Here is a 24665-nt window from a genome sequence, read left to right on the forward strand (position 1 = left end):
AGCAAGGACAAGCCTACAACCTGGAGAAAATTTGTTATGGCTTGTGGAGTTTCATGAATTATGTAAAATCCAAGTCAGATGCAATTTGGAAATAGGAGTTAATACACAATTCACTTTTGAGCACTTGGCTGGTGAAGGTCGGTATGGAGAGAATTCAGAACAGATATACCATGACAATATATGAGCAAATTGCTAAGACTGCAATAAAAGCTTGGGGTGTCCTCCCTGGACAGAAAGATCGGGGAGAGGCTTTCACTAAAATAGAGCAAGGTCCCAATGAACCTTTTGTGGATTTTGTGAGACATTTGCAAACTGCTGTCAAAAGAACTATTGGAGAAAATGCAACTACAGAAAAAATGACCACACATCTGGCTAAGGAAAATGCCAATGAGATTTGCAAAAGAATTATATGGGGATTAGACAAAGATGCTCCTTTAGAGGAGATCATAAGACACTGTGCTACAGTGGGAACAAATGCTTTTTACACCCGGACTATGATGAATGTGGAAAGACAGGGTCCCTCCTGGCAAGGGACTTCTAGAGAAACTTGGCAATATTTTCAATGTGGAAAAATTGGACATCTAAGAGCTCAGTTAAGTCTGGAGATACAGTGAGAAGACAGGGTGAGAGAAGACCTAAAACCCCATGTCCAAAATGCAACAGAGGACTCCATTGGGCATCAGAGTGTAGAACAATTCAGGGAAATGGGATGAGGGGCCCAGGTCCAGGGCCCCAGGCAAAAAAGACTTGCGGCATGATGGCAGCTGATGTTACCCTCAAAGAGCCTTTAGAAGGTCAGGACTCTGATTTGATCAACCAGCAGAAAAGTAATCACATGGCAGAAAGGGATTACCTGATAAGTCAGCCAAAAGGCAATCAAATTGCAAAAATTGATTACACTTGGGGAGAATACAGGCCTTTTAAACCAACAGGGCCGTGTCCAGTGCAAACAATTCCAATGTAATTGTCAGATGATGAGAAGAGACCCAGAAAGTGGTGAATGAAAGGGACCAGATAGGAGAGAGTTTGCTTGTATTTCTTCAGATGGAGAAGGAATCAGATGGGTGGCAATGAGTCATATTCACCTTGTCTATTGGAGAGAGATAGAAAAAGAGAAAGACCTCAAAACAAAGGAGAAAATCTAAGAAACATCTGACACTGAAAGAGCATGGCTAATAAGAAGACTGTTAAAGAACTTTAAAAACCAGCAGGAATCATTGGATTTCCTAACACAAGATGAGACTAATGGACAATGGACTTATGGACATGTATAAATTCTCAATTTATGATTATTTGATCATGTTATTTGTTACATACTTCTAGTATGTATTATGTTACTATGTTACTATGTGTTTATGTAATCTATGTAATTATGTGTAATGCCTCCCATATTGATGAATTTATGTTTCAAGATCATGACCATCCTATGTTCTAAACCAAAAGAAAGGGGGAGATGTTAGGTTCTTACTAAGTGCTAAGTCGGTACTTGACGATTCTCTAGTTCCAGCCATGACTGGGAGTTTTACTTGTGAATTTCTGGGGAAGAGCTTGCATGCTTAGGAGGAGCAAGTTCATTGGTTGAAGTAATTCTTCCCAGAAGCCCTTGCATTATCCCATGCCCATCCTCTGGGAGGATAAATAGGGCAGCTCTGGAGGAAAAAGGGAGTTGTTTCTGGACCAGACTTGAGGCTGTTCTCTGTAGGAAGGGAAGTAGGCTCTCTACAGGAAGAAGAATCTGTCTGAGAGATTTGAGTTGACACAGCAGATCTCTTCCCAGAGAGTTAACAGCAACTATCTGGAGACAACGGTTCTCTACAGGAAGAAGAATCTGTCCGAGAGACTTGAGTTGACACAGCAGATCTCCTCCCAGAGAGTGATCGGCAGCTTCTGGAGACAACAGCATGTTACACCCTTTCTCTGAAATTTAGTGGCAGTGAAGGGAATTTGGTTGGTAGTAGACTTTAGGATACACAAGATGGAAGAAAGGACTGGTAGAAACAGGACAAAAGTGGGAAATAGTTGTAGGAGTTGGGAGTGGGAACAACCCAGGCTTGAGAAAGTACATAGAAACTGGTGAAGCTGGGGAGCCAGGTGAGTAGTCCAGCTGTGATATGCATTCAATGGGTCAAAAAGAGGTAAGCAGGAGTCAAGGGCACAGTAGACTATGTTCTCAATTCAGCAGCATTCAATGAGTCATCCAATGAGCACTCTAGAAATACAAAGAGAGTTTCCAGAGAGGACAGTGGGTCAGAGACTAAGAGTGAACCAGAAAACTAGATTTCCTGTTCTCAGGAATCAGGAACTTCATAATAACTTAAAGAGTAAGGAAAGCAAGGAGGCTGGAGAACCCAAATGTATATGAGCTACAAGGAGATCTTGGTATAGAAAAGACTCTGGGACTGAGCCAGAACACTTCTTCACTTATCAAATGCTTCCCAAACACCTTCATCTTTATTCTGCATGTAAGATGCTTAATTTTTGTCTACTTATCCCTAGCATTGAGCCCTGTGCATAGGAGCTTAATACATGCTTATTAATTGATTGATTGAAGCAAATAGGTGGTACAATGGATAGAGTGCCAGACCTAGAGTCAGGAAGATTTATCTTCTTAAGTTCAAATCTGGCTTCAGACACTTACTAGTTGTGTGACCTTGGGCAAATCACTTGACCCTGTTTACTTTAGTTTCCTCATCTGTAAAATGAGCTGGAGAAGGAAATGGCAAACCACTCTAGTATCTTTGCCATCAAAAGCGCAAATGGGATCACGAAAGTTGAATATAACTGAAATAACTGAATAACAAAACAAAACAATTAATTGACTGATGATATACTTCTTGCAAGGGCAGGGAATAAAGTCATGACAGTCTGCAAAGGAATGGTTCTTTGGAACATAGGATGAGTTCAACCTTCTTTACAAGCAGAAAGAACATTCAATTTGGAGGCAAAAACCCAGGTTCAAATCCCTGCAATTTACTGAACCTGTGGTTTCTGGCAGGTTGCTTCACCACTCAGCTTCAGTTCCTTATCTATAAAATGAGGCATTTATATTCAGTGACCTCCGGGCTTCTATGATACTCTAATCTTTCCCTGAACCCTTCAGTCTACAGTAATTTTTCTATTCCTACAAACTTATCTGTTACTTATTTTCTGTCCTATTCATTGAGCTAGCATTTGTGTAGAACTTTAAGGTTGAAAAAATGCTTTAAAGATATTATCTAATCTTATCCTCACAACACTCCTGGGAGGTAGATGCTGTTACTGTCTCCATTTTACAGGTAAGGAAACTGAAGCAGGAACAATTAAGTGACCTGCTCAGGGTCACATAGCTAGCAAATATCGAAGCCAGATTTAAACTTATGTCTTTTTGATTCTAGGTCTTTTGCTCTATCCAATATGTTACCTATCTATCTCATCTGCCTCCTATTATTTTTTTACCCTTTTCTTTGTGATTTTATTTTTTTTCTAGGTGCATCCTTTTTATTTTTAATAATAGCTTTTACTTTTTAAAACAGATGTAAAGATAGTTTTCAACATTCATCCTTGCAAAACCCTGTGTTCCAAATTTTTCTCCCTTCCTTCTCCCCACCTCCTCCCCTAGATAGCAAACAATATGTTAAACATGTACAATTCTTCTATGCATATTTCCACAATTATCATACTGCACAAGAAAAATCAGATCAAAAAGGGAAAAAATAGAAAGAAAAAAACAAGTAAGCAAGTAACAAAAAAGGTTGCAAATACTTTGTTATGATCCACATTCAGTCCCCATATTCCTCTTTCTTGATGCAATTGGCTTTCTCCATCACAAGTCTATTGGAATTGGCCTGAATCACCTTATTGCTGGAAAAAGCCATGTCCATCAGAGTTGATTATCACATAATTTTGTTGCCACTGTATACAATGTTCTCTTGGTTCTACTCACTTCATTTAGCATCAGTTCATGTAAATATCTCCAGACCTTTCTGAAGTCATCCTGCTAATATTTCTTATAGAAAAATAATATTCCATAACATTCATATACCATAACTTATTCAGCCATTTTCCAACTGATGGGCATCTATTGCGTTTTCAGTTCCCTGCCACTACAAGAAAATCAGCCTCTTTTATGCAAGATCTTCTCTTGTTATTTTCAGTTTATCATGTGTATATCTGACTATCATCTCTTTAATATGACTAGGTTTGGAGAGATTAATTTTCATGGGAAAATTCTAGTTCAATATGAAGAAATCTAATCTAATACATTTGGGAATCAAAGAGCATTTACTGAGTGCAGGGATGTGAAGATAAGAAGAAACCCTCTGCCTGCCCTCAAGGAGCTTATAGTCCCTGAAAAGCAAAAGTATTTATATAGCTGATGTTATTCTTTTTTTAAATAGTTTTTTATTTTTCCAAAAACATGTAAAGATAATTTTTTAAAATTTATCTTTGTGAGAGAAAGGAACCCACATGTGCAAAAATATTTGTGGCAGCCCTTTTTGTAGTGGCAAAAAACTGGAAATTGAGTGGATGCCCATCAGTTGGGGAAAGACTGAATAAATGATGGTACATGAATATTATGGAATATTATTGTTCTGTAAGAAATGACCAACAGGATGATTTCAGAAAGGTCTAGAGAGATTTACATGAACTGATGCTGAGTGAAATGAGTAGAACCAAGAGAGCTTTGTGGCACCAAAATTATGTAATGATCAACCCTAATGGACCTGGCTCTTTTCAACAATAAAGGGATTCAGGTCAATTCCAATGATCTTGTGAAGAAATGAACCATCTACACTCAGAGAGAGGACTGTGGTAACTGAGTATGGTTCACAACACAGTATTTTCACTCTTTTTATTGTTTTCTGCTTGCATTTTATTTTCTTTCTTGTTTTTTTTCTTTTTGATTTGATTTTTCTTGTGCAGCACGATAACTGTATAAATATGTATGGATATATTGGATTTAACATATATCTCTACCATATTTAACATATACTGGACTACTTGCCATCTAGGGAAGGGGGTTTTGCAAGGGTTAATGTCGAAAAATTATCCATGCATATATTTTGAAAATAAAAAGCTTTAAAAAAATCATCTTTGCAAAACTTTGTGTTCCAAATTTTACTCCTCTTTCTCCCTCACCACCCTCCCCTAGACAGCAAGCAATTTGATATAGGTTAAATATGTATAATTCTTCTAAACATATTTCTATACTTGTCAAGCTGCATAAGAAAAATCAGATCAAATGGGGGAAAAACATGAGAAAGAAAAAAAACACAAGCAAACAGACAAGAAGAAAAAAGGTGAAAATACTATGTTCTGATACACATTTCTCTAACCAGTAATAATTTAGAGCATTTTTTTTTCATATAACTAGAAAATCTTTAGTTTCTTCATCTGAAAATTGCTTGTTCATATCCCTTTGACTATTTATTAATTGAGGAATGGCTTGTATTCTTGTAAATTTGAGTCAATTCTCTCTATATTTTAGAAATGAGGCCTTTAGCTGATATTATTCTCACCATGAACCAGAGATAGAAAATATCTAAGCATTCTTATAAATAAGAAAAAAATGAATTACTTCTCTTGGTAGGGAGCTCTTATAGAATCCCTATTTCACATACCTTTTGTACCTTCTATAATATATAGCTGTTACCAGGACAAGTGCTCAATAAATATGTGTTCACTAAATGAATGACTCTTACAGAAGGATGATGAAGATAAGGTGGATTTTGTGGGGACAAATGGATTGTTCTTTGGAAGTATCATCTGAATCTTGGGAACAGTGGTATTTTCCAGGATGTGCAACCCTTTTATTCATGTTAGTTTTGTTTTTGTTTTTCAGAGGGTGTTGTTCCTGGGCCACCTACTGATCTCTCAGTGACAGAAGCCACCAGAAGTTATGTTGTACTTAGCTGGAAGCCACCTGGTCAGCGTGGTCATGAGGGCATTATGTACTTTGTGGAGAAGGTAAAGTTGCCAGTGTCAATATTTACTTTAATGATATTTCTTAAGGCTTTCCTTAAGGAAAGAGTTTTTCAAACCTAAGTTTTCCTTGTCCCATAGTCCCAGACTGGCAAAGTCTTTCACTGACTGTAGGCACTCTTTCCTTACCTCTGTTTATTTTTAATTCTTCTGCCATAGACATTGAGTAATTGAATCTATGTCATTAATAATAAATGGACAAAAAGAAATAAAGAAGTAGGGTTATTCAGTTCAGCTCAATAAGCATGACATAAACCCCTATGTACTTCATGCCCAATATGATTTTAGGAACTATAGGGAGAAATGGAAACAAACTATAACCTTCCTCTCTCTAATTTCTTCATATAAATCTCTAACTACAAAAGTTGTTCTCTTCTGCTCTGACAAATTAGCTTTTTAGATTACAGCCTATTGTTAATGAGATTAAAGGAGCTGTGGTAAAATCAAGTGAAGTCAAGAAACTTGAATCTTGGTCTTAAAACATATTTGCTGTGGCCCTGGACAAGTTGCTTAATTTTTCCCCACACATCTATAGATACATCTACTCAGGTAAAGAGAAGGATATTTTATCCACCATTGAGTATGTCAAAGGGGAAACCTTCCCTCCTCCCTCACTCCCAGAAAGGGAAGAGATGATCTGCTTTTTTGTAGAAAAAGTGAGAAGATAACCAAGAGTTTCCATCAAAATAATAATAATAATAACAGTAGTAGTAGTAGTTGTAGTAATACTTGTAGTAGCTAATGTTAATGTAGCATTTACTATGTGCCAAGCACTTTACTATTATGTCATTTAAACCTTACAACCACTCTTGGAAGTAGGTCCTATTAACATCCCATTTTTACAAATAAGAAAACTGAAATGAATGGAGGTAAAGTGACTTGCCTAAGATCACACATACTAGATTTGAACTCCTCTTCCTGACTCCAGGCTCATACTATAAGCACCATACTACTTTGCTGATATTGGTATTGATAAGAGCTAGCATTTATATCGTCCAGTGAGCTTTACAAAATGAGATATGTTATCTCATTTGATCTTCACAATAGCCCTTTAAAGTAGTTGCTATTATTATTCCCATTTTACAGATGAGGAAACTGACACTGAAATAAGTTCAGTACCCAGAATCACTTAAGAAATATCTGAGGTAGAATTTAAACTCATCTTCTTGACTGCAAATCTAGCGTTATTACTCCACTATACCACCTAAGCCATAGCTTCCTTCCTACATTGTTTATTGCTCAAATCTAGGCCTATTCCTCAACTGTACCTTCTAAGAACTGAAGGGAGCACACACAAGCTTTATGCAAGACATGAGAGACGAGTCAATTTTAAATTTAAAAAGTCCAAACCTATTAACATAAGAAAAGTGATGAGAAAGTTATTTTGTTGATCCATCAGACCAAGGTTTTTTTATAGTCTGGTAAAAGAAACTATGTCTGTGATTGGCTTAATGACAGAATTATTTAAGGTAAGAGAAGTCTGTGGATAGAATTCTGGGGGGAAGGGGAGGGTGTGAAAATGGGGGGAGGAAGTTGTCTGTGAACTAGAATGGGAAAAATTCACATCTTTATTACATTAAAATTGGTTTCCTTTCTTACTTTATGGACTTAAAATATTAAGAATATTATTCTGGATGGTATCTATAGTCTTCCCTAGACTGCCCAAGGAATCCATGACACAGAAAAGCGTTCAGGCCTCTAGCTACCTACTCTGAGCCTGTGCCCGTCCTGGGGTGTAGAGTAGACCCACCCAAATAACTGGTATATGTGCATTTGTAGGTATCCTATAACTTTTTAAGGCTCAGATCAGAATTGAGGCAGCCCACTCTTCATTGACTTTAGAGGAAGAAGGGTCCTTGAGAGCTACATCAATTAATTGATCAACATGTATTAAGTAACTACTATGTACCATATTGTCTATATCATTTGCCACCAGGCTCTAAACTTCTACAAAGGATAGATTTAGGTGCTGATTAAATTTTAATTCATATTATTCTTGTTAATTATTTAAATATCATAGTACCTTACCTAGAGAAAACTCTATATTAATGTATATATTTTCACAATTTGTCATTTTTCCAAGTCCTTTTCCCCCTTCCCCATATTTTTTCCAGTTGCATTCACTCAGTTAACAAGCATTTATTAAGTGCTAGGCATTATGCTAAACACTAGTGATACAAAGAAATACAACTTGAAAATAATTATTAGAAATAAGATATATACACAGCAGATGAAAATTAATCTGTGAGAGGAAGGTATGTCATTGTGTATATAGATATTGTCTTCTTCATTCTATTTCCTTTACTTGTATAAGTTTATATAAGACTTTCTGTACTTCTCTTTGTCTTCATATTTATTGTTTCCTTTAAAAATTGTTTTTTCAATTATTTTAAACATTCCTTTCCCCCCCTCCCATTCCTTTGAACCACTGAAAAGGAAGGAAAGAAAGAAGGAAGGAAGGAAGGAAGGAAGGAAGGAAGGAAGGAAGGAAGGAAGGAAGGAAGGAAGGAAGGAAGGAAAGGATGCCTGCAATACATTAAAAAAAGCTAAACAAAACATATTTCCACATTGATCATATTCAAAAGCATATTATTTATTTTGCATATTACTCCATTTCTCTATCATGAATTGTATATCATTCTTCAGCAGTTCTCTGGGAACCATAGTTGATTATTTAGTTGGTCAGTTTTTAATTCTCTCAAAATTGCTCATTTTCATAATATTGATATCATGATTTAAATAATTCTTTTGTTTCTACTCACTTCACTCTATAGCAATTCACCCAAATCTTTCCAGATCTCTTTGAAGCCATCTTTTCCCTCATTTTAATAGCACATAGAACTTTATTACATTAATACATTAAAAAATTTAAAGAAAATGACAAATATTGGAGGGACTATGCAAAAACAGGTACATCAGTGCAATGTTGGTGAAATTGTAAATGGGCTCAACTATTCTGCAAAGCAATTTGGAATTATACAGAAAAAAAATTACAAAACTGAATGTCCTCTGATGAAGTTATATCTCTGCTAGACCTTTGCTCCAAAGAGATTAAAGTTAAGAGGAAGATATTCTATATGTAAAAAACATTTGTATTCATTGTTTCTAATGGCATGTCATAGGCATGCAAAATATTTCATTACAGTGTGCACTAACAGAATTTTTAAAAGGTGAATTTTTATAAGCTACTTAATCATAAAGGATTTTTTTTCTGTTTGGAAAGATTTTATTCTCAAAGACCTTATTCTTTTTAAATAATAGCTTTTTATTTTCAAAATATATGCAAAGATAGTTTTCAACATTCCCCTTTGCAAAACCTTGTGTTCCAAATTTTTCTTCCTTTCTTTCCCCCACCTCCTTCCCAAGACAGCAAGTAATCCAATATATGTTAAACATGTGCAATTCCTCCATATATATTTCCACAAATATCATGTTGCACAAGAAAAATAAGATCAAAAAGGAAAAAAAATGAGAAAGAAAACAAAAAGCAAGCAAACAACAAAAAAGTGAAAATACTATGTTATAGATTTTTATTTTTTTAAATACAAACAAAAATGATTCAAAATATTAATTTTTGAAGATAAATTGTCATTGGGCACACCTGACACAATTGTTGACAAATCCATGGGCACAGCAATATTTTATTTTTTCTTTTTCTATAACAGCAACCTAGTAATAATCTGCTACTGATATGCTCCTGAGTCTATTCTTTCAGATGACTCAACTTAGGCTTCTGATCAGCTTTGACCACATCTGCTCTATTTACTCTATCTGGTTTTATTACTTCCTAGTGACTAAACATAGCCAAGCCTGTGATAGATATCAGAATGTTCTTTTACCTGCACACCTGTTGAAATACAAAAGTCACTTGTTAATACCAGCATCTGGCTAGAGAACTATACCAGGAGGTTTTTTTTTTGGGGGGGGGAATCAACAGAATTAAAAAAGATGATCTCTAATTTTAAGTATTCTTATAATTTACCAAGGGAAATAGAATACAGAGGAATAGCTCTTGAATATATTTACATAGCACCATCCAAATAGCTTGTTTTCCTGAATCCTGAGTCTAAAAATATCGCCACTGAACACTTTTTGATTTATTGACTTTTCTTAAGAAAAATGTTTTTGTATTTAATTGATGGACATTGTTCTACTTCCTTTCCTCTTTCCCCCATCCCAACAATTTGGGTTGTAACATGTTGGCACATCTAGAGAATATGCAGCTCTTTTATCACAGATAAAAGCTCAATAAAGCATACAGCAATAGCAATTGATCACAGAAAAAGACTCCAGGCTATCTGGCTGGTGACTAGGTTAACAAAGATATCCTGGTGGTGAAGATCCAGGATGTTATCAGTATAGATCATAAGTGCCTCAGGTCATAGGATAGTCCCATTACGTTCTGATGAGCAAGTAATGGAGTACGTGTAAGATTGAATAGACAATAGTCTTTTTTAGAACATCCTATATATGTGCTTACTGTTTTATTGCATTTTAGGTATTATATGTGGATATATTTTATAATAATTATTACTAATACAGCTAACGTGTATATAGTGCTATAAAGTTTATAAAGTACTTCATTAACACACACTAGTTCTAATTTGTATTAAAATGTAAGCACTATTATTACCTCATTTTACAAATAAATGTTGAGGAAACAAGCTGAGAGATTTTTATTTTACACCAGATTTCTCTGTTTCCTTTCTCTCTGTGTCTGTCTTTTCTCTGTCTCTGTCTGTGTCTCTTTGTCTGTCTCTGTCTGTCTCTGTCTCTCCCTCTCTCTCTCTGTCTCTCTGTCTCTTTCTGTGTCTCTGTCTCTGTCTCTTTCTCAAGAGAAACTGCACATTTTCCAGGTTATCCAACATGTATTGCCTTTGTGGACTTGACTCACTAGGAGAAATGAGAGATGAGAAGGTAGGAGGAAGGAGGAAAAAGCTCCTAGGTAAATTTTCATATTTCACTTCTCTGTATAGTGTTTTGATCATAGACCCTTCTTTAAGAAGCAGGGTAAAGCATGAGCATATTTGTGTATCTTCCTCACAAAACATATTGTTGTAGTTTTCAGTTATGTCCAACTCTACCTGACTCTCATTCGGATTTTCTTGGCAGAAATGCTAGAGTGATTTGCCATTTTCTTCTCCAGCTCATTTTATAGATGAGGAAACCGGGGTACAGAGCTAGTAAGTATCCCAAGTTTGGATTTGAACTTAGGTCTTCCTGACTCCAACCCAACATCTATCCACTGCACCATCTAGCTGCCTAACATTACCTAACTTTTAATAGGAACATAGAATAATAACTTGTTTTTTTGCCATTGCTAGAAGATCACAAATCAGATATCTCTATATCCAGCATTGTTTTGACTATAGGCTCATGAAGTGATTTAAATTGAGCTTTTTCCAAGGGCTACTTATCTTTAAAACAGGATTCTTTAATTGTCAAAATGTTTAAATGTATCTAAAGCACTTTTTGACGGGAAACTCTTCTATAAATGCTAACATATATTAAGTTTTCAGTAATGTTCTCTTAATTTTCTCAGCTTCTCTGTCTGTGCCTCCCCATTATAATCCAAACCTCAAAAAGTACAAGGAAGCAGAATATTTTTTTTACAATCTATGCTTGCTCAGCTCATTTACTCACACTACAGTATAAGCGATTTATAGCTATATGGTATCAAAGGCTTAAAATGAAAGAAGGAAACTCTAGGATTTAGAATTATAGACCTCTGCCATCTACTAAGGCCTAGAGTTTTCAGGGTTAAGGGATGTTTATTATTTTCCATTCTTCATATGAATAAAACTGATCCTACCTATAATTCTCTAAACCCAAATCTTCCTGAATTTTAGTATTTGCATAGTGAGAAAGGAAGAAAGAAGGAGAGGATAGTACTTGAGCCTTTCAGGTTTTTATTACTGATAAAAGTATAAAAAAATATTAATTCTTTGAATTTACGTAGCACTTTTCATCCAAAGATTTCTAGGTCATCCAACATTCTTTTAGTGCAATGAAGTGAACTAGGTTTAAAGTAAAAATCATTCATTGAATCTCTTAGGTTTATTCTGAAATTTAAGTCAGGAAAGAAACTACCTCTCCATAGAATCATTAATTGAAACTTACTTTAAGGACTAATAATTCAGTTCAGTTCAATTTAACAGATAATTATAAACCATCTGTTCTTAGTACCATGTTAGATGTAGGGAAGGGATGGGAATTAGGGAAGAAGAATAAGGGAGTATTTAGTTGTTTTTCAGTGATATCTGACTCTTTATGATCCCATTTGGGGTTTTCTTGGCAGAAATATTGGAGTTGTTTGCCATCTTCTTCTCTGGCTCATTTTGCAAATGAAGAGATTAGGGAAAACAGGGTTAAGTGACTTGCCCGAGGCCACACAGCTAGTAAGTGTCTCAAGCCAGATTTGAACTCAGGAACATATCTTCCTCATAAATTGGTCCAGTACTCTATGCACTATTCCATCTCGCTGCCCAAGGGAATATAAGGAAGCATAAAGCACAGCCTTGCTTTATTTTAAAGAGCACTAACATCCAGGGAAGTATTTGTCTCTCTGTGGGAGGAGCCTCCTCTCCCGGTTGAACACCACCCCCCATCCTCATCATAGTATTCCATGCTTGGATTTCAGGAGAGATGAGCCACCCACTAATGTACCCCTAACTGGACTGTCCTATGTGCTATCTCTACCTTTCCAACTGAATCTGGTCCTGTTATTGTTGTTCAGTCATGTCATCTCTTCATGATCCTATGGACTATATCACACCAATGCTGTCCTTGAGATTTTCTCAGCAAAGATATTGGAGTGATTTGCCATTTTCTTTTTCAATGGATTAAAGCAAACAGAGTTTAAGTGACTTGCTCAACTAGTGAGTGAGACCAGATCTGATTTCAGGTCTTCCTGATTGTAAGCCCAAAGCTGTTATCTACTGAGCCACAAGCTGCCTCTAAATCTGGTCCAGATGTTAATAATAGCCAATATTTATATAGTGCTTACTATGTGTCAGACACTGTGCTAAGTAAATGCTTTACAATTATTATCTCATTCAAACCTCACAATCCTGAGAGATAGGGGCTATCATTCCCATTTAACAGTTGAAGAAACTGAGGCACACAGAGATTAAGGGATTTACTCAAGATCACTGTCTGAGGCTAGATTTGGCTTTTAGGTCTTCCCAAGTCCAGGTCCAACATTCTATCCACTGAGCCACCTAGCTGAGGATTCTTAGTTACTGCTCTGGTTTGAAGTATGCTCTGATCCCAGCAATGGATTTAGTGATTGTTTTCCAAGAACTGGCACTGCTAAGTATGGAGGGAAAGGTTCGTTCTAACAAGTCTGCCCTTGAGTTAATAAATTTTTCCAGCCATAGAAACTTATAAAATCATCTGTTAACAAAGGATCTGATGATCCATGCCAATAGAGAGAATCAACAAGTATTTATTAAGGATCTACTGACAGGCACTGTGCTACTGCAATAGAATCTAGAATGCTATCTATCAGAGCCCTATTTCCCTGCAGTCTTGTTTTTGTTCTCTCTATCTCTTGTCTGTTTCTGTGCCTCTCTCTGTCTCTGCCTCTCTGTCTCTCTGTATCTCTCTGTTTCTTCCTTTCTCTCTCTCCATCTCTCTCTCTCTCTCTCATTCTCTCTCCATCTCTCTCATTCTCTCTCCCTCTCATTCTCTCTCTCTATTTTTCTCTCTCTCTCTCCCTCTCCCTCTCCCTCTCTCTCTCTCTGTATCTCTGTCTCTCTGACATTCAGAGGATGATAGGATCACAAATTAAAAGCCAACAACTACCTAAGAGCTCATCAAATCTAACCTTTCGTTTTTACAGGTGTGAAGAAAATAGGCCCAGAGAGAGTAGGATCCTCTTGGGGGTAACACAGTTATTATCTGAAGCAGGATTCTGATTCAAGTCTTCCTGACTACAAATCTAATATTCTATCCACTCCTTCCAGATCCCCATTCCAATTTTTCATGAACAGCAGCACATGGTAAACCATGTGGCACAGCCAACCTGGGATTCAAATGTAGATTGAAATCTTTCCTTTTCTGAAAGCTTTTTATTCTTCTGAATGCAGTGCGTGGCGGATACAGAGAACTGGCAAAGAGTAAACACGGAGATCCCTGTAAAGTCTCCTCGTTTTGCCCTGTTTGATTTAGCTGAAGGGAAATCCTACCGTTTCCGGGTTCGATGCTCTAACTCGGCAGGAGTTGGTGAGCCTTCAGAGGCAACTGATGTTACTGTGGTTGGGGACAAACTTGGTAAGTGCATATCTAAGCTTACATTTTATGATAGCTTTGAAATAGCATTTGATTTCTTTTTGAATATACATTTTATTTAATTCATTAAATATTCCCAAATTACATATAAAAATTTTAACATTAATTTTTTTTAAAGTTTTGAATTCAGATCATTGATTTTGAGTCATTTGAAAAGATGTTTCTCAAATACTAATTCACAAGAGGTAGTAATATTCATCTATTTGTCATGAAATGTAATCCAAAATGATGCCTATAGCTACACCAGATAAGCACTTCATTGTTTTGGCTTCTGAAATACAGGCTTAATTTCAATCAATAACTTATTTTTCCTTCTTTTCAGATATTCCCAAAGCCCCTGGACAAATAATTCCAAGCAGAAATACAGATACTTCAGTGGTTGTTACTTGGGAAGAATCAAAAGATGCTAAAGAGTTGGTTGGATACTACATTGAGTCAAGTGTTGTTGGATCTAATCAGTGGGAACCATGCAATAACAACCCTGTGAAAGGCTCACGGTAACCGAGATAAGAAAAATAGAATGCTGGCAGGTGTTGGTGATGGTGCAGTAGAATTCTACCACCAAGAAACAATGGGGAAATCAACAAAACAGTTAAATTTATTAGGCATTTATAAAGATCTAAAGGGAAAAAGAAAATATATTTAAGATATCATGAATTATTTACAACTCCTTGGGATGTTATAAAGAATATTTTGTTTTATTTTTTACCCACAATGTCAAGTGCTTGTGAACTCAGTCAATCAAAATTATCTTTCTGATACTTCTCTCTCTCTCTCTCTCTCTCTGTCTCTCTCTCTCTCTCTCTCTCTCTCTCTCTCTCTCTCTCTCTCTCTCTCTCTCTCTCTCTCTCTCTCTCTCTTCTCTCTCTACTACTCTGCTTTTTAAATTCTACTCTTTAATACAATAGTCAATATATATTTTGAAACATAAAGACTTGGTACCAAAATAACATAAATTATGCAGGTTTACATATAACATACAATTTGTATAGAAGAGGAAAGTATTAATATTTTTAAGATTCTAAACAGCAACATAATTAAAACCAGTAGGATAATATCTGCCAGGGTGACATAACTTAGCTTTTTGTTAGTTTCTGTTCTGTGTAAATATTTTTGATTGTGATTTACACAGGTGAGGCAGTTGGTGTAGGGAAAAGAAAACTATGTATTTCTATTCATAGCCAGAAGAGAGCTTGTTTACATCTTGCTTCTGACTCGTTCTAGTTATGTGAACCAGAACAAGTTATTTAATCAATCTAAGCCTCAGTTTACCCATGTGTAGAATGAGAATAATAATACCTGATATTTTTACTCACAGTAATATTCTGAGAATCATATGAGAAAATGTTTATGATATACTCTTATCAGCAATTATTAAAACATCTTTTTTTTTTTACCATGAATGATGATTTCAGTTTCCTAAAGAAAACCCTCAGAATTGAAGATTCAGGACTAAATTGAGGAGACTTGAGTAACATTTTGTTCTTTCAGAGGGGCTACTTCTGTCTTAAGTCAACTTTGAGTAATGAGCATGCCATCAGCTATAGGTTAGTTCTTTTTCAAATCACTAAGCACTAGAGAATAGAAATAAATTGGGTTAGAAGACAGAGTGTTAACTAACACTTTTGCAGTGAATTCACTTTAGCCTGATCAAAGGCATTATTTCCTAATTATATTTTTTTCATTCTCCTCTTCCAAACTTTGCTGTATCTGTATTGAAACAACTACCCCAGGCAGTGCATTTTTGGATGCATTCTATTCCTGGTGATGTTGATACATTGGCCTCTCAAGGGCTGGGTTATAGGTTCTTGTAATAAATATTTTACAACCTAATATTCTTAAAAGTAATGATCATTAGCAGCAGCTGTTATTTCCTATGCTTTGACAGCCCTCCCTGATGGGATAGAATGTTATAGTGATTCATAGAATAACTATTTCTAGCCTAATGGAGTAGAAATGCGATGTGTGAAACTGCCCAAAGACTTTGCAACTCATTACTGACTCCTTTATCTAAATGTCACAGGAAGCAATATCAGTGGGAAGTCAAAGTTACAATTCTGAAATCTACTTTTAGTCATCTTATTTTCAATTCTTGTTGGAATTTTCTTGATTATTCTACCTTAGTTGAGACAATGTCAACATAAGAGATGACCCTTTAAAGTAGAATTTAAATTTTGGAATTTATTTTTCAGAATCTTATTTTCAAGTCTTGGTATAACTTCCCTGGTTATTGACTTTACATGAAATGCCTGTTGACCACAGATACTCTGCCTCAGTTATGAATAAATGGCTGATATTTTCTGTTGGTTTCCCTGTTTTTGAATAAGTAGGGGGCAATAATAATAATAACTAACATTTATAGAATACATACTATGTGCCAAGCATTGTTATGATCCTTAAAATAATCCTGGTTTAGAAATTATCATTATCACCATTTTACTAATGGGGAAAGTCAAGTAAACAGAGATTAAATGATTGGTCCAGGATCACATAATTAGTTAAGTTTGGACTGGTTTGGAGTAAGGATTTTTTGTGGTTGTTTTAAATAGCACTTTCCTCAAAATCAAAAGCATTAAGCTTGATTAGAAACCCATATAACTTATTTTTTTTTCTCCATCAGTTTTCTTAGGAGAAAAGGGGAAAAAATCTTTTTTTTTTTTTTTGCTTCTCTTTTTAGGTTTATCTGCCATGGACTTGTTAATGGTCAGAGTTATATTTTCCGAGTCAGGGCTGTGAATGCAGCTGGACTTAGTGAATATTCACAGGATTCAGAAGCAATTGAAGTGAAAGCTGCTATTGGTAGGTCTTCTGTCCAGGTTTAACTCAATAGGAAAAATTAATTCCAATCTTTCTAGTGCATAAAGTGAGATGGTTTTTTCCCTTCCAGAAATGATGTTGTAAACTTCTTATGTAGTTTAATGGTACCATCCTTAGAGCATTCTTTGCTCTAGGTGACGTCTAACACTTCATAGCTGTCATTATGCAGACATTCCATCACTTATCCAGTTTCTGTGTACCTGTAGCCTTTTCATCTTGACAACTCCAAGCTTCCCCAGATGTTTTTCATGAATCCTTGTGTGAAACTTCATTCTAACTTCATGCTCATCCTGGGAACTGTGGAGGGCCGGTCAAACTCCATGACATGGTATATCATCCATAATACACATCATGCTGCTGCCTAAAAATTTCACTTCATCATCACCAGATCCTGGTCTGTTTCCATCTTGATCCTACTACTATCATCCTCTAAAACTCATGCATGTCACATAAAGCTGCTGGCTCATTCCTCTTTCATCTCCACCTTTATTTCTAGTCTAAAGCAACTAACACACCTGTTTACTGACACTCATAGTATGCTTTCTTCATTTTAATTCTATCTGAATATATGAGATGTACCTCCAACCTTATATTTAAAAAAAAAAAAATATATATATATAGTTACAAAGATAAAAGAAATATGAAATGGATAATGTGGGGCTGTGCCAAAATACTTATGCTTATTAATTAATATATTAATTAGTGTATTGATAATAATAATGCCTACATTGCTATAGCATTTGAAAGATTGTAAAACACTTTACATGTTGTTTCAATTGACTTTAATAAGTAAGCTTACAAATCTCAGGCAGGATTCAGATATAGATCTTTTTTATTCCATCTACTGTGCTGTATCTACTACACCACCTAGTTAAGCATTAAATATTTAAAATGTTATTTAATTATCATGGACAGCATGGAATATATGTGTTTACAGATTTGGCCTGTGATGTTCTGACATATTTGCTGTGTAATTCTGGGTAATTCATTGACTGTCTCTGTGCTGTAGACAAATCCTTAAGACTTGAAGTTACAGAGAGAGAGTACCAACCATATTGGCAGAGAGAGTTTCCTCTTCTGGGAGTTCCTTATATCAGTCCCTACCCCCCTATTTAATATCAGTTACTTTTAGTGAGCTCCCAAGACTACATTCTTCAGAACCCATTAAGGTTGGGAGGTACATCCAAGTGCTCTTGTTGCTATATGTGAATTCTAATATCCATAAAACAGTGCTGCTTGTGTTCTGTGTATTATGTTATTGATGTTCATTTCTTCATCCTCTTGAATAATGGAGAAAATTAAATGTTTTCTTACGTGTAATATATGAGACATGTTTTGCATATTTTAAAAAGCACTTTGGTTTTTGGAAAATCAAAATTGTTCATGTTCTGTCTGTGGTTTTCTCTGTATTTCTTCATTTGCCTGGTTAATAGAGATGTTAGAATATTCTTTGGTGTAAAGTGTGTGAGACATATGGCATTCATATCTCTTGCCAACCCAAATGTATTCTGATTTCTGTAATAACGAGATTACTTCTGTTCTGTCTCTTGCTGCTGTTGATGTTCATCTTTTTTGGTTTGTTAAATAATGGCATATCCATAACCTTTTCTGGTTCAAAGTGTTTTCTGTTGTTTTCTGGCACTTGTAGGGGGAGGAGTGTCTCAAGTTGTGTGTCCTGAGCTGAATGATAAAACTGGTGGACTAACCGACTACAAGGGAGGCATGCATGAAGCCTCCCGGCCAACTTTTAAGAAAGCTGCTTTGCTTGATAGTGGTGATAAATTTAACCAATACACATCACCCAGTAGCTCTGATAGACCGGACAAAACAGCAGTCAGTAAAGTAAGTGAAAAAGTTCAGGATAAGCAGGCACCTGTTCCAGCATCGAAGAAGGGAGCTGCTAAGGAGAAGTCAGAAATAAAAGAAGTAAGTCAAACAGTTCAGGAGGATCATACGCCACCAGCAGAACCTCCAAAAGCAGCTGATCAGGGGAAAAGTAAGTCTGACCCTGCAGCCCCTGCAACTTTGGAAAAAGGGAAAAAGAAGAAGGCTGTAGGTGAGAGCCTGTTATGTCGAGCCATTTCACCTGTCTCCATCCATCAATAGTTTTCATCAATGTATTCATCTCACTGTCCTACTCACAATCATTTGTCATTTCTTCGATGTTTAATATCTTTTCTCAGGCTGGTGATTTTTCATCTTTTGGTATCCATATAAAGCACATTTATGCATGATCTATAAAAGCCATTTTATACTTTTCCTTCCCTTGTTCATTATGCATTATATTTATTAACAGTAGAATGTTCAATATCATTGGATAATGAGATCAACATAAATTCTTTGTCCAAAATTTGGTGGTTTTGAAACATCTGTGGTAAGTTTGTTATATTAGAACTCATTAACTCAATAAGCATTTGTTAAATATCTACTATCTGCTAATCACTGCACCAGACACTTAGAGTATAAAGAGACAAAATCAAAACAGTCCCTTCCCTCAAGAATCTTACATTATATGTAATTATAATGGAAATGACTTCACTATCATTCAAAACCCACATGGAGTTCTTATATAACCTTTCTATTAATTGTATAAGAGAAAGTGTTCATTACATGAGATTGTAACTGTAAGTATAATTACATGAGATTACATGAAGTTAAGTTTTGCTGTCATCTTAGGTATTATCTTTTGATGACTGATGGCTCAGATTTTCACTTTATATTTCAGCTAAAAGTCAGTCATGTTGTTATATCATGTCAAAGATGTGATATAAATTTTCTAGTATTAACTTAGAAGAGTAAATTGAAAATCTGAAAAGCTACTGCAAAAGAAGGGCTAAATTAAACTGTTTTTCCATTTAATTTGTTTATTTTCCCGTTATATGATAGTCTATTTTTAGCACCTGAAATTCCAGTATTATAATAGTTGGTTATTAATCTACTGGTTTGTTCATAGTACTTGGGAAAAATTGGACATTTCATAGTATATAATGTTTAACAAGGCAAATCCTGAAAGAAAATTATATCCAAATGGACCTGCTTCTATGCTTTCTCTACTGTAGTATTTGATGTCTTCAGAGAGGACACAGTTTTCATTGATGCAGGTCACAATCTTTCTGTATTATCTCATCTTGTGCAGTTCTAGTCCATGTCTTTCCATAAGTTCCCCACAGAGAATCCATCCATTTTGCCTCATGGAGGGCTCCCTCTTGTTCTTCAAATATTTTAGAAGTTCTACTGTATTACTCAGATTTGGTTCAGTTACTTTGGTAGGATGTAAGGTTGTGAGTTACTGTACAGAGATCACATGATGAGTAACAATAGTTATATAAATCTTTATAGATGCTAAAGACCTTCTATTCCATTTTCTGCTATCATTTCATTGTTGCTGCAGAAGTGGAAGGAGGCATGTCATGGAGGAATGAGGATGATTGGGTGCTTTTATTAATTTCATCAGTTATGGTAGTCAGAAAAAAAATTCAGCATCACTACCTTACTGGTGATGTTCTCTATGTCCTTAAATGGGTTAGTCTTTGGGCTGCAGACATATTATAGATGCTAGATGACTGAAAACTTTTCCCATCTGGTAGATTCTGAAAGAACTTGAATTTTGCCACTACAGCCTTCTAGAATTCAGAATAAGGTTTTTATGGAGGGTGTTTTCTAGAATTCTTTTAAATATGAAGAAAATTATCCTTCATTTCTAGATGATTTCTCTCAAGTGCCATCATCTAAAATTACATTTTCAATGACTGACTGATAAGTTAATGAGGAAGGGCACTCTAAATCAGAAAAGACTTAAAATATCCTCTCATTTTTATTCAGGTTTGACATTAAGCATGTTCAGCAGCTGAATAGTATCATGGAAACCATTTGAAAATGATTCTACCACTATGATAGAGAGACAATAATCACTAGTATTTCTATAGCATTTTAAGGTTTGAAAGCATATTGCCATTTTAATCTCATTTTGATACTCATAACAACCTTGGGAAATAGGTGTTATTATTATCGCCATTTTATAATTGAGGAAACTGAGGCACATATAGGTTAAGGGTCACACAGATACTAACTATACAAGACAAGATTTGAGCTCAGATCTTCTTGCGACCATTCCTCTATCCGCTACACCACCTAGTTACATACCAGAAAAAATATGTTGATTATTTCTGTTTTAAAATGTCGCTTCCCACAAAGACGGGAAAACATTGATGAGTGTTTAACTAAGTTCCAGTATCAGTTATCCTCTACTTGCAGACAGATCACCATGGCTGTGATGTCTACCTTTCATAAAGGTAAGTATGTGGAATGGTGAAATAATATGCATTTGGAAATACATGAACACCCAAATAAGCAACTAGAGATAAGAGGTGGTGTTTATTTCCTATTCTTATTTGATTGCTAACAAAGATGAAAACAGACAAAAAACGATGAGTCCAGGGGTAGAGATTTTTTTTTTAATTATATATATATATATTTTATAATATTATCCCTTGTATTCATTTTTCCAAATTACCCCCCCTCCGTCTATTCCCTCCCCCCGACGACAGGCAATCCCATACATTTTACATGTGTTACAATATAGTCTAGATACAATACATGTGTGTGAATATCATTTTCTTGTTGCACAATAAACATTAGAATCCGAAGGTACATGCAACCTGGGCAGACAGATATTAGTGCTAACAATTTACATTCACTTCCCAGTGTTTCTTCTCTGGGTGTAGTTATTTCTGTCCATCATTGATCAACTGGAAGTGAGTTGGATCTTCTTTATGTTGAAGATTTCCACTTCCATCAGAATACATCCTCATACAGTATTGTTGTTGAAGTGTACAGTGATCTTCTGGTTCTGCTCATTTCACTCAGCATCAGTTGATGTAAGTCTCTCCAGGCCTCTCTGTATTCCTCCTGCTGGTCATTTCTTACCGAGCAATAATATTCCATAACCTTCATATACCACAATTTACAGGGGTAGAGATTTGAGTAATTTTTCAGAATGCTTTGTCATTTTGCCCCAAGTGTCTCTAGCCTGTTTTCACTATCCAGGGAAGAGGGACAATAGTGATTTTCTCTTTTGAGAACTAATTACAATACATATTTTCTATTGTGTCAGCTTGATTTCTGGAAACCAATTTTTAAATGTATACATTTTGCATTTCATATTACCAATTTGATTGTCTCTATGAACAGCACCAATTAAATAAATACAATATCCATAGACTAATAGACTGGTTTTTGTTTACTTACATGGTATTCATCTTGCAACAGCTACTCCATCTCCACCCTATGACATCACTTGTCTTGAAAGTTTCCGTGACTCAATGGTTCTTGGATGGAAGCAACCAGATAAGACCGGTGGAGCTGAAATTACTGGCTATTATGTTAACTATCGTGAGGTTATTGGTGGAGTACCTGGGAAGTGGAAGGAGGCCAACATTAAGGCCGTCAGTGACCAAGCATACAAGGCAAGAAGTGCAATCTTACATAAGATAAAATAATCTGAAATTAGTCACACGAGTTACTCAATATCCTAATGATTCAGTGCATTTTCTAACCTTGGATTATTGTTCAGGACTTGTATTGCAATATGATTAGAAGGAATAGTGTGGAATGCACCAAATTTGATAGAAGTGGTTTGTATTCTGATTTTCTTTTATTCACTATACATATTATACATCTAATCAAACCATCCATTGTGAATTGTATGCCTAAAGTACAAATTAATATCGACTTCCTGATTCTTAAAATATTGATGGGAATCCCTACTCACATGGACTTCTAGTCTCTCCCAGTTTCCTAAAGGGAGTAGCTATAAATTTTCTTGAGTAGCAAAGAGAAAAGAGTTTTTCTCTTCCTCTCCCTTTGAGATTTTCTTCTCTGGGAGAAAATTGGAGAGTATCCACAGAGAAATCGGGATAATGAAGGCTCTTGAGTCCATGCCATATAAGGATTAGTTGAAGGAACTAAGGAAGTTTAGCCCTTGAAAAGAGAAGACTCAAGGATTATGATAGCTGCTTTAAATATTTATAAGACAAATTTAGGCTTGATCTAAGGTACAACTTCCCAACAATTAGTGCAATTTTAAAGTACAATGAGTTGTCTTAGGAAGCAGTGGTTTTATTCTCTCTGCATGTTTTCAAATAGAGTCTGAATGATCTATATCTTGTAATACAGATACAGGTTTGGGGCTTTGGAATAGGCTAGTTCATTGCTGAGGTCCTTTCTAACCCTGAAGTTCTGTGATTCTGTGAAAAACTAAGATGTATATCCTCGTCATGAAAGGAGTCTTACTATCCTTAATTTTATTTATTTCTTAAAGTTCTATCAATACATTGATTTCTTATGCCACAGTCATTTCCTTATCTCTTCTTCCCTTTCCCATTCAATTCTCCCACTAAGAAATAAAAACGAGCAAACCAAATCAATCAATCCAGTATCCCTACTTATAGTTTAACATGGTTGTGCCCTTCCCCAGTGGGCAAGGTTGCTGATTCTAGAAACTGAGTCACCATCTTGAGTTGCTTAGTCTTTTCTTCCTTCTTAAGTCATTGACTTTTGATGAAGTATGTGAATAGGAAAATGAATAAATGGAATAATGTCATACCACCTGCAGGATGAGGAGAATGAGTCTCCTCCTCCTCCTTTATTTTAGAGGGAAGACTATTACTTTCTTTTGAGAGAAGATATTTCTTTCAGATATTAAGAATATGCTTTTATAATTTTGTCCTACTATTACATCCTAGCAAGCTGAGCAAATATATCTGATATCAAGTAAGCAATTTACTGCCTTTATTTGTGGTTCCTTCCTCCCTTATACACATATCTGTTTTGAGGCCTTCAGAATAAAGACTGCAATCAACTAAACTTGTTTAGTAACATCCTTTCATACCAGGACGTAGGATTTCATCAGTCTATGCCTTCATGTTTTCCTATTTATACTCGCTGTCCAATCATCATGACAGACCAGTATAATGTTTCTTATATTACTCATTATTTAAATGAGGAAGCATTTAGAATCAGAGGCCTTGAATTTGAATCCTTGCTCTGACACTTATTACTTGTGTGACCTTAAGCTCCTGGGCCATAGTTTTCTCATTTATAAAATCAGGGGATTGAATTTGATGTCCTCTAAGGTCTCTTGAGCTCTAAATCTATGATCCTCTGATCTAAAACTGGGAATGTTTGCTTTTGACTATTTGGGTAGATCAGTGGGATGGGAATCATAATGCTGTAGAATATTAGCATTAAAAAGGTGACTGAGCCCTTTCATTTTACATATGAGAAAACGGAGATCCTCCCTATTTAATTTAGAATACAATATCCCTTATTCCCAACCTATTAACAACAGATAAGACATATTTCCTGCATAAGATAAACATGCTGTTTTCCAAGGCTTTTAAATCTGATAAAAACTGAAAGCAAAAGATGTGCATTTCCAGGCATATCCAAGCAGTTTGGACCTTTTTAACTTAAATATAATATCATCAAAAATATTTGTGTATTTCCTTTATTGAGCATTTATTTTATGTCCAAGATACCTAATATTGTATAACTTTTCTGAAAACTTACAGATTTATAGCACTTTCTTTCCAAAC

The 24665-nt window shown here is 35.5% G+C and overlaps 1 protein-coding gene across 5 annotated transcripts in view; it reads left to right on the forward strand.

The window, feature by feature from the left end:
* Window positions 1-24665, forward strand: part of MYOM1 (myomesin 1) — a 162981-nt gene that overhangs the window by 83438 nt on the left and 54878 nt on the right. For 2 of the 5 annotated variants that reach the window (XR_012483560.1, XM_074275916.1), the window contains exons 14-19: window positions 5822-5946; window positions 14052-14235; window positions 14576-14750; window positions 16931-17052; window positions 18719-19126; window positions 22339-22535. Coding sequence is in view for 3 of the 5 variants with exons in the window: in XM_074275916.1 (XP_074132017.1) it covers window positions 5822-5946; window positions 14052-14235; window positions 14576-14750; window positions 16931-17052; window positions 18719-19126; window positions 22339-22535 (1211 nt within the window). In the remaining 2 variants the exon portion in view is untranslated. The remainder of the gene's footprint in view (window positions 1-5821; window positions 5947-14051; window positions 14236-14575; window positions 14751-16930; window positions 17053-18718; window positions 19127-22338; window positions 22536-24665) is intronic. The other 3 variants (XR_012483561.1, XM_074275929.1, XM_074275922.1) reach the window with 2 other exon arrangements.

This window comes from Sminthopsis crassicaudata, chromosome 1 (genome assembly GCF_048593235.1).
Source record: "Sminthopsis crassicaudata isolate SCR6 chromosome 1, ASM4859323v1, whole genome shotgun sequence".
Taxonomy (NCBI): Eukaryota; Metazoa; Chordata; class Mammalia; order Dasyuromorphia; family Dasyuridae; genus Sminthopsis; species Sminthopsis crassicaudata.